Source organism: Ceratosolen solmsi, unplaced genomic scaffold (genome assembly GCF_000503995.2).
Source record: "Ceratosolen solmsi marchali unplaced genomic scaffold, CerSol_1.0 scaffold6, whole genome shotgun sequence".
NCBI classification, from domain to species: domain Eukaryota; kingdom Metazoa; phylum Arthropoda; class Insecta; order Hymenoptera; family Agaonidae; genus Ceratosolen; species Ceratosolen solmsi.
The window spans coordinates 3,455,501-3,467,369 of NW_011948414.1; the positions used below are offsets into that span (position 1 = coordinate 3,455,501).

The following is an 11,869-nucleotide window of genomic DNA, read 5'->3' on the forward strand; positions in this document are numbered from 1 at the left end:
TAACTGCTTAATATAGTCCATTTTCAATATATATATATATATATATATATATATATTCTCTTACTTTTGCTATTCACATATGAATTTAAAGATTTTCATCATCTCTGTTTTCTTTTCTATTATTGCTTGACATTTACTGCAATTGAATTAATTTTGGCATTACAAGAGTTTCAAACTCTAAGCAATATTTGACATAGATATATATATACATACGCGCACAAAGGTCCATCAAATATGTTGCATTGTTTTGATATCGAGAATAAGATTAATATTTTTTCTTTCTCAGATTACTTAAATAATAATTACAGGCTTCATGGAAATATCAACATTTTATATACTCTGAATCTCAAAAAAAGTAGATAAGTCGTTATATTTACATCAAATTGCATATACTACATAAATAATATCTTAGGAAATCTTATATATTTATGTAAAAATATACTTTTACTCACGATTTCAAAATTTGAAAGCATTATATTTAATGGAGTTTGCTAAAAAGTATATATAAGAATATTATTCACTTGTTCTTTTGCGAAGTACGTTCAATGCTGTGCCCTATTTGGTAAGTAAATTAAATTGATAGAAACTTCATAACTATTATTTTTACAAGAACGCTATGCATTAAAATTGATTTTTATCTTAAATTTTCTAATAACTCTGTGTATACGTCGTCTTAAACAAACGCGTGTAACACTACTACGTTACGATGGTCTATCAAATTTTATTTAAAACTTTTAATATATTTTAAGATAAAAATGAACTCGAATATTCCTGATAAATGAATAGAAAATGCCGATTACATCACTATCTGAATATGAGAAGAAAATAATTTAAAGGTGATTATTATGATCTTGTTAAAGTACGAGATGATATACAGATATGATCATTATCGCTTAATAATTCAATTATTATGATCGAATGTTAACCATTTGTTATTAATTTCATACTAATATCATACACCTTACGTGGACGATTAAATAGAATACCTAAGGTACTATTTTGTTGGTTATACCTAAAATATCATATCTCATATATTTTAGCAATAAAATTGCGTCTGTTTACAGACTTAACATAATAAGTCTTAACGAAATGAATTTCTCCATCTTTTCCAACGTAACTCCCAATTACGGCCGCTCGCTCATATTATTTGGGAGGCCTCCGATTAGTATCTTGGACTTTGGTATGCTTAAACATGAGCTAAATTTTTTATTGACACCTTCCGTCGGTAACTTAGCCTCGTACTTGCTTGAGATACCTGCTATTCTCGTTCCACGTATCTCGCCAAGGACGTTTGCGTCGCTTGTTGGGTCCACCGCCAGCGGATGATACGGAGGATCGGCGCTTCGTCGTCGGACTAATCTCCAATGGATCGCTGCCAGGTATGTAAGGCCGAGTGTTCTTGTTACTGCCAAAGAAACTATCTTCGTCCTCTTCCTCCGCGACTTCGTCCGGGATTAGAGGATCTCGAAGTTGCGTTGTTGTCACTCCCGCAAGATTCAGTAGGGCGTCTGCACCTTCTGCTATTTTCCGTTGCTCATCGACATCCGTCATCGCGATCTCACAGTTTTCAAATCGCCTACTATCAAGATAATACATATTGAATCAAGTAGACCAATCAATTTTTTCTTTTACATTTAGATTATAGCTATACTTTAATTGATAAACAATTTCATCGATTCCACTATGAGAAACTTTATTATATGAATAATAAAAGTATAAGATATAAAAAAAAAAATTAAAACAAAACAAGATTATACGATTATTAGAGAATGACATTACAAACGCGATGAAATTTATTTTCGTCACACACCATTTTCTATACACATCAGTGTAGTTAGTAAACAATTTCTTTTACAAATTACAAACAACTACAAAAAATAATGTATTCTAGTAATGATTTATTTATAACGAAACATTTAAACATTTCAATAATGAATAATATTATGCAATATAATGGTCAGATAAAGTTGTAACTGAATCCTTAAAAATGATCTCAAAATAAATTCATATGGTAGGAAATTATTTCATTATAACATTAATAATTTCATTATACACACCTTTCTAGCCGTACTGACGTAATTAAACTATAAGTATGATCTTCGGTAGAACTCCTAGTTATGACTGGAACCATCTTATCATTTTGTTGTTTCTTTTTGCGATCTAAAATATAAAAAATGTTCATAAATTTACGTAAAAGAATAAAATAAAATAAATAATTATAACTATGAATTATCAATGATAATTTTCTATAAAACAATATTGAATTGAGGAAAATTACATTTATACGATTTAATAATTCATCGACTTATAGGATAATAATAAAAAATCTCGTTATTTTTAAATTATGTATCTCGTCTTTTATTATATATGACATTTATTTAATTTCCAATATTAATTATCGGCAAGTATAGTTTTCAAATTGATTGAAATCTGTTTTTGTTAATCAAAACTGAACTTCAATGCTGTTTTCAATTAGCGAAAGTTTTAAATTTCTTTACCTTTGTTGTGATTGAGAATAATAGGTCCATGCTTGAATGACAGCATTGCAGCAGCTGCTGCGTCTACGTCGCTGTCGAATTCGGCTTCGGAGTTTTCACCGATATTACTTGAAGCAAGCCTTCTGGATAAATAAGGAAAGAGTACGGGATCAGGAAGTCGATTATTTACAACTTTTCGTGCTATTTTCTCTGGCGTCGAAATGTTTGTGGCCGTAGGTGGAGGAAAGGGCGAGCGTGATAGGGCTTGTATTAAATTCGGCCGGTACTGGGCGTCTACCATCCATAACGAGCCTTTACCCAAATTCTGAAAATTAATAAAGCAATGATGTATGAATTTTTAAATAATCGACTACTTCTTTTCAAACGCATGTTACCGACCGGCTTCTACTTTACCGACAATCATTCATTTTTAATCTAAACTATTTTGTTTATCAATAACACACGTATACGAATTATAATTCATTAGATACATTAAATGCAAATGAACGTCACGTAAAATAAAAACTTTCCTCAATAATTTTTTATCGTTATATTCCACCATAAATTCGGGAGATTTAATTTAATCAATGTTTTCATAAAATATTAACGATTATAAACTATAGTTTATCCATATAATATATACTCGAGTCTTTCTCTGATTATATAATAATATATTTACGTATAAGAAATATACATTTTCTCTCTCTCTCTCTCTCTCTCTCTCTCTCTCTCTATTGCTAAATGTATACATATACATGTAATAGATCATTGAAAGAAAATATTCAATACAATTTCATTTCAAATAATTTGTTGCCGCTTTACTTTCACGTAGTACAATCGATGCTATATAAATAGTATATTTGACAATAACGAAATCAAAGAATTATAATTTGCATTATTGTAATATTATAATACATATAATAAATAAAATATTATAAATGATAAATAACATTGTAAAAATGATTTAGTAATTCACTGTAATAATACCGTAGAGAAACTAAGTAACTATAAGTTTAAAATCATAATACTCTTGAAGTGTTATTTGTACAAAACAGTACAACATTATAAAATATTTAAAATTATAATGTTTGGTCATAATCATCAGAATAATAATAATAATTATTATAATAACTAATAGTACTATAGTAAATAGTAGTACTAACAATAATGAACAATAAGAATGAATGTATTAGTATACTTTCAGTTTATTCAAATATTTAGTAGTTACAATTATCAACAAATTTTAGAAAAAGTTACCATGTTGTTTTTGAAATTTATTACACATTAATTTCATATTTATAAATGATTGTCATTTAAAGAATGCAATAATACTTATATCGAACAAGTTTTTATTCCTTTCAATAATATAAATAGTTTCGTTCAAATCACTAAAAGTGTGCAAAAGAAGAGTAACAAATTGCAATTTTTTCAATTGCCAAGTCTTAAAAAAAAAACAAACAAAAAACAAGCAAAAAAAAATTATAGGTTCAATTAATTATACAATGAAAGATACATGTATCGTTATATGCAAATTAAACATAGGATACGAAGTAGATAACTCCATATCTGAGTTTGTTTAAAAAGATTTTTAAAAAGAGTGAGAGATAGAGAGAGAGAGAGAGAGAGAGAGAGAGAGAGAAGTCCTCAAATTAAATAAATAACATCGCATCTTCAGAATAACTCACTGGCGACTTCTCGACCTTGCGAAAGCATTTGTTCAGGCTGAGGTTGTGTCTGACGGAGTTCTTCCATCCGGTAGGTGCGTTCCTAAAGTACGGGAAATGCTCGAGTATCCAGGCGTACACCTCCTTGACCGGCAAGGCTTTAACCGGACTGTCCTCGATCGCCATAAATATCAAGCAAGAGAACGAGTACGGTGGCTTACTGTTTTTGTGCAGATATGGATCGTAGGGTATGTGAGTTGGATGCTTGTTGCGGTTCGGAACTGGTAGATTGAAGTTGGCGCTATTGTTGCTGTTGTTATTATTATTATTGTTGCTGCTGCTGCTGTTGTTGTTGTTGTTGTTGTTATTATTATTATTATTGTTGTTATTGTTGTTGTTGTTGTTGTTGTTGTTATATTTGATTTGATTACTTTGTGCTGTATTGTTTGGAAATTTGATATTATCTTGCGTATTCTTGGATAGAGATTTACCATTGATTACGAGGTCATGATAGTGTAGCACCGGCGTTGGGCCTAAGCTATTTTTTCCATTGCTTTCTATTACAAACAAAATTGATTAATTGCACATGCACTCGAAATTTACAAATCACGCACAACTTATTGATAATAAGAATAATCGGCTTTAAATTGAAATTTATCCAAAAGTTTACACACCTGATTGTATAGAGTAATTTTTTTGTCTTTATTATTATTATTATTATTATTAATTAGGTAATACTCGTTATATGATAAAATATTTGTATATGTAGTCAAATATATACTTCAATATAGCATATTAAATTGCGAAATATAATATAATTAATTATTTGCAAGCTGCTGCGTTCTTTACCTTCTCAAATCATAATTTATGTATATTTTGTTAAAAAAAAAAAAAAAAACACACACACACACACAATGACCATCCGGCCTTGAGCACAGACGATTAAAATAATTAATAAATATAGCAATTCTGGTGAATTGAAGGAAGAGCGGGTGAGCTGTAGTAATTAAAGAAGTCGATTACCTGGGGAGTAGCTCTCATCGAGACTAGACACCGAATTCGTGTTTTCGGAAATGTCGAGACTGTCCTCGCATACCACGTTGTTATTCAGCACATTCTCGTCCTTGATGACCTTGACGGGATGCTCGGTGATCTCGAGACCCTTGAGAAGGTTCTGCTGGTGCAGCCAGCTGAGGCTGGTGAGGTCGTCGTCCGAGTGGTTGCTGCTCTTATCGTCGCAGGGCTCGGGCTTGATCATCGGCACCTCCTCCTCCTCCTCTTCGATGACAACCTCGTCCGCGGTGAGGGTCGTGTCCTCGATGTAATGTTCATGATGGCTGCTCGCGTTGTCACCCTCCTTGATATTATACGCGTCGCAGAAGCCGAACACGCGCGTCACGATCGGACCTCCGGCTTCCACTTCGGATGGGTCCGGCCTGTCGGGTGCCATGTTCTCCGAATCGCCGGTATCGATGCTCCAGTCACTGAAAAGTCCAGCAACTCTTATAATCCTCTAATCTCGCGCCTTTTTCCTAGACGATTTCTCTACTTTGTTAAGAGAGTCACATGACTTGCAATTACATTCGCTCGGCAAAAACCGACTTTTTAGTATTTGCTAAAAAGGCGAAAATAGCAACTTGATTCTTTCGACGAAACGATCGTTCAATGGAAGCTTTTACCTAAATCAGAGTGGAAAAATATCTCGATTCTGTAATGCGGTAGAGTATTTACAAAATCTGCAGCTTTCAGGCTAGTAACGTTAAGAATATCAACAACAACAACAACAACAACAACAACAACAACAACAACAACAACAACAACAATAATAATAACAACAACAACGATGACGACGACGTCGACGACGACGACGACGACAATAATAATAATAATATTATTAGTATTATTATTAGAGTATTAATTTTATTGGAGTGATAATGTATGTTTATGAACACGTCCTTTGTTGATAAAAGAATATTTCAATTTCAATGTTAAAATATCTAATAAAATTACGATATCAAAAACTTGAAAGATTTTATATTTCGCTTCTGAATTTATGCGCGATTATTGAAATATGCAACCGTTAGAATAATAGAAATACTATGCGCAGAAAGTAAAAATGTGAAACACTTATTTATAAAACCATCTATAAATTATATAATTCTTGTTTTGTTTTCTTTTTATTTCAATAAATAATATAAAACAAAGTATTTATAGCTACAGTTAAGCTTCGCTATGTTTATCTCGAAAATTTCTCCAAAAAGCCTAGAGAGTAATTAAATTAACGCTTAGGAAGATCCTTAGGCGCAGAATTAAGCGTCACGAAAAAAAGAATCAATGCAAGATAGTTGATATATATTTTCCAGCGCGACTCATCCGCGAGTCTAATTTCAACGTTCCCTATCTTTGTGGCTACCGCGAAAATAAAAAGGAAGGAACTCGCGGTGATCCCTTTCCGAAAATAGTTTGAGTTCGTCGACGTGTTTTCAACGCTGTGAAAGGCAAGGAACGCCAATAACATTTTCACCATTTATTATAAATGATACGCTCTTGAGCCTTTATTATTATTATTATTATTATTATTATTATTATTATTATTATTTATATTATTATTATTATTATTATTATTATTACTACTATTATTATTATTATTTCTATTTTCTTTTCTTTTCCGTTGTCTTCTACATATGTCCGTGATAAATCCGAAATTATTGTGCAACCGATGATTTTATCTTTTATTTAATAGTAGGATTTTTTTAATTTTTGTTTGATTAAACAAGCGATAGGCATTCGTTATGCCACTTTTAAAAATATTTGCTTATACATACGAGAATGAAGTCAATGTTTATTCACATGAATTTCATATAATTCTTTTTATTTTGAAATGTTAATAATCCGTTGTATTATTTATTTATTTATTTTTTTTTTTTTAATGTATCTACTTAATTTTACATACTCAGTTTACTGTATTGAAAATCTTTTGGAACACGAATACGTCTCGATTTTGTCATGTAACTATAATGTCTTATTTTATTTGTCGTCAAACGACATTATTTATGGAATTAACGAAATCGGCGGCAAACTGGAGTAATTTTTAGAAACGATTTTCGAATTCTACATGAACAAGATTTTCAAATTTGTAATGTTAAAACGAGGCTGAATTGCCGAATTGAAAATTTTCAAAACTATCGCGTATGCGCGTCGTTTGATCAGAATAAAATACAGTGTAGCCCAATTTAGGAAAAATATGGCGTAAAACGAGAAATTTTTATTTCACCGTCTAATACCAGTGATTTATCCGGCGATAAACTTATATAAGGACAGTTTCGATTATTCACGAGCTTCTAATTTAACAATTGTGGTTAAGCTTTTTTTTCATTTTTTTATTTATTTTTTATTTTTTTATATAATCACAATATATTATATTATATTCAAATAACAATAATCGTTCAAGATAAAAAAACATGCAAGCACACATTTGTCGAAAATTTGCATAGGAATTTCAATTATAAAGGATTATCGAGACTTCGACGTTCAAGTAGTAAATTGTTTTGCTCTTGCTCCACTTTACCAAACGTTTATTTACATAACCTGCAAAAAAGTTGTCTACAGAATACTCAACGATACTATAAAATTCTATTAGAGCGACTGGGATGCGTCGAGTCGAAAGTAAGTAAATATCGTTAAATTCTTACGACACGGCAACATAAAACGTATAATGATTTATATATTTATTTACATTGCGAAAACAATAGCAGCACAACTGTACTTGAATTTACGTTAAAATGCCAATACAACTCGCGACACTTTTTCGCGTACAAATCGCTGGGCTTCTAAACTTTCTCTCGTTCTATAAAAACACGCGTACGCACATATTACAAGCGACATCCCCACATAACTCACATGTATGCATCGCAAACTAATGCGCGATAAACATTTTTTTCATTTCCCGCCGAATCGTACGGCTCTAAGGTCAACAACGCGATTAAGCAACAACGAGACCAACAACGAGCCTAACGACGAGCCTCGAGTCCCGCGAACAACTAAAACTTGCCAGCGTTATTACGCGGCTTCTCCGTCCTTCTCCTCGCCGACCTCTTGGACGTCGTCGTCGTCGTCGTCAGCCATAAAGCGCCAACTACGACGAGATGCTGTTGCCAGGCAACGCGTTTCCCTGGCAACATGTAACACCACCGCCACGGCATTCTTAAGGCTGCGTCCCCAATAAGATATACATCGACTCCAGTACTTTGCATTTGTTGCAGTCTTGCTCTACGGCGCGTGCCGGAGATTTTATGAATTACAAGGATAACAAAGTTCAAGGCTCGATGTTGAAACGCGTACGCTTTACTCTCTGCCCTCCGTCGCCCTTTTGTCCAGTTGCGGAGGAAATTTATTCTCCCAAGCAGTCAGGACGTTTTTCACAATATCGCAACTTAGTTGTACGCCAATTCATAAGCATTGAATACGAATGTGTTTTGTTGCATTAGCTTTTATTTAAAAATTCATTGATAGTGTTTGCCTTTGGAAATAATAGGCCGATAAATAAAATTGCATTGGAACGATTTGCAATGAGCGTTTGTGCGCGTATCGATGCAAAGTCGGCGGTGATGCATACTCTGTATAAATATTTGTACACGTTGACGTTCGCACAACTTATTTACTATTGGGAATGCATCATAATCTCCTTCGTCACACCCCACACCCCCCCGCTCCTCAAACGTTTGCCACATCGCCACTAAGACGTAATACTACTGCACACTCACTGTCGCTTCGAGGGACGAAATTTCATTGTGTGTAAATGGGAAAAGAAAATAGAATTACCAAACTGTAAACATGGAAGAACAAGTCATAGATAGGGATGAACGATACAACGCGCGCTAATCGGTAAAAAGGAAAATACAGATAAGTAATGGCGTTTGACGGCCTTTAGCGGGACGGAGAGTGATGGAGGGGGAGGGGAGGGGAGGAGAGAAGGGGTTTGGTCGTGTTCCATGTGCATTCTTAAGAAAAAGTATCATTGTCGCGTGAAAGTATAGGGAACGAGACCAATGCCGCTATCACTGAAAACTTGTGCAGGCAAAACATTCCCCCTCCCCCACCCTACCCTGCTGTGTTATATAAATTATCGATAACATGACGCGGACATTTAGAGAGACAATGAATATGGACGGGTAATCAACAATTTTCATCGCTCTTCGATTTCATAAAGCAGATGCACTTTTCTTTACAATCGATCGTTATCACTTTATGCCCCAATATTAGGAAATTTTGCGCACACGTTAATCGATCGTTCGCGATAAGGTGATTATTTATTTACATTTTCAAAATTGAACGGACGTTACCTGGTCAATGGTCGATAATGATGGGATCCCAGTCGGTAATTTGCGAAATTAATAAATTGATACTCGAGCTTTGCAAGCATTCGCCTTCGTTATAATCGGTATTTTCAGCACGAGAAATATGAGATGCTAATCAAAGAATTTTTTTTTTCTTTTCTTTTTTTTCTTTCTTAAATGCCAATAAGATGCTTGTATTTAATACGCGTTATTTCGAGAAGAATAAGAAAGTGAAAGCTTAGGTTATTTATAAACGCTTAAGTTTTTATAAACGCACTTTAAATAAAGAAGACACTACAAACACAATCTTACCAAAATAATGCCAATCAGTCGCGATATACGTAATAATACTCAGTATGCGTGTTAATTTAACAATTGGTGGCAGATTTTTTTTTTTTTTTATTTAACGATCTCACCTAACCGTGTTTTTTCTTATACTGCACTAATAATGGTCAGTGTGGCTTAAAAAAAAAAAAAAAAAAGGAAATACAAAGAGGAAAGTAAAAAATTGACCGATAAAATAGTTACATGAAAAAATATACGATTCGCAGGAATAATTAATTATTTTTACTCCTACATTTATTTACCAACTTTCGTTCTTATTTAATGCTAATTAAACGTCTCCACCCCCTCCAAATTTAAGATTTTTCGATCCTATCAAGCTTCGCTTTCGTGAACAATTGTTAATTAGCTTAGAGCGTTTATTTGAAAGGTAGAAATGCGACGTGCAATTTACTTTTGAAAGTCGCACGCTTATTCACTGGCTTTATTTTACACTTTTAAACGCTGCTTTCGTGCATCAATCGAAAAATTATTGCACTTTATGAATTCCTTTTATTAATTTTATTAATTTTACAAATTAAACATGAAAATAATGGTGGATAAATGTTGAAGTGGAAATATACCAATAGAGTGAAATGTTTGCTCACACAAACACATTGAAATGAAATTTCGAAAGATATTATTACTAAATATTATTATAAAATGCTTATTATGCTTAGAAGTTAAACGAATTAAAAAAATTAAATAATAAAATAGTTTTTTTTAACTAAAGACCGTCGATTTGTCATTATTTGCGCGTTAATCGGGTCTCGGGTTCATTGATATTTTACATTATTTATTTACCAAATAATACTGATAAATTATTTGTATTTGTAATATAGGCCTTGAGCAATTGAACAAAAACTGCATTCTTATATAGAAATCTGTAAATGTCAAAAAACTGTATCTGTCCAGGCCGGCCATTTTTTTTCTCCAGCTCTTCTCAACATAATTCCCGACGCGCATTTACGGTATTTTAAGCTCTTTCTCTCTCTTTGCCCCCCCCCCGCCCCCTGTGTCGCTCGCCCCACCACCGCCGCCACCACCAACCCCACTCGAGTACAGTTAGAAAAATAGTTTAATTAATACGTAGACGCTCTCTTCACTTTGGGCGTTTTAAATTCATTAGCGTTAAGAATCGAGAGGAATTATCATATGTTATTCAAATCCGATCAGGACAGTCGTTCTAAGCCTCGATAATGCAATAATATTCTTTCATCACTCAATATGATAAATTTAAGCGACATAAAAGACGGCGGACATACTTTTTACGATGTAAGGAAAATAAGCCTCTTAATCGTAGGTTTTCAACTTCGTATTACAAGAAAGAAGAAAAAAAAAGAAAAAAAAAGATGAAAAAAAAAACAAATTACAATAATCGGCCAACAAAACTCATCTTATCGCTCTACGCAAACACATAAATGCTGCGAGCCACTAAGATCTCGCGTTAACTACTCATCTATCATCTATTATCCTTGATTTGGTCGGCATGTATTATAAAAAGCATTGCGATGCAACGATAATTCGATACATGTAAATAGACGAGCCAGAGTAGCATATGTAGGAGAGTCTCGATCGCAGGCACATGGCGAAGCGAAAACCGCATGCACATGGGATTTCAACTCGAAACTTCAATGCCACGGAGCACAAACGACTCGGAAAATTCAAGCGAAAAGAGTAATACCCCCCGGAGGCAGTTAATAATCGCAATGAAATGCATTGTTTTTATTACGTCGCGTTATTGCTGGCGCATGCCCCAACGTTATTTCGACAGGCGTCCGCTTGTTTATCTGACCCCCTCTCCGTGCGTGACAAAATGGCGTCGGCTGTGTAACGGAGGTACGCGCGGTGCATCGAGCGAAAGACGATTTATTAACATCGCCGAGGGCCCAACCGCCTTCGGATCCGTTCCACCTTCCTCCATCTCGACTGCCCTGGATTCAAGGCCAAGCATCCATCGACATCTTCGGCCACACCTTCGTCCCATGCACTTTTTTCAGCTCTGATTATTACCTAACTACCGTTCCCTTAACCATTTTCTCCGCAGTCCGCGCCACAACACAAATCCGAT

At 33.8% G+C, this 11,869-nt stretch overlaps 1 protein-coding gene across 1 annotated transcript in view; it reads right to left on the reverse strand.

Annotated features, from left to right (window-relative positions):
- Positions 1-939: 939 nt before the first annotated feature.
- Positions 940-11,869, reverse strand: part of LOC105367846 (Checkpoint suppressor 1-like) — a 12,893-nt gene continuing 1,963 nt past the window's right edge. Inside the window, exons 2-6 of the mRNA XM_011506667.1 lie at positions 5,165-5,625; positions 4,163-4,698; positions 2,499-2,802; positions 2,058-2,160; positions 940-1,576 (exon numbers count right to left, since the gene is read on the reverse strand). Of these exons, the coding sequence (XP_011504969.1) occupies positions 1,231-1,576; positions 2,058-2,160; positions 2,499-2,802; positions 4,163-4,698; positions 5,165-5,591 (1,716 nt within the window). The 5' untranslated portion in view covers positions 5,592-5,625 and the 3' untranslated portion in view covers positions 940-1,230. The remainder of the gene's footprint in view (positions 1,577-2,057; positions 2,161-2,498; positions 2,803-4,162; positions 4,699-5,164; positions 5,626-11,869) is intronic.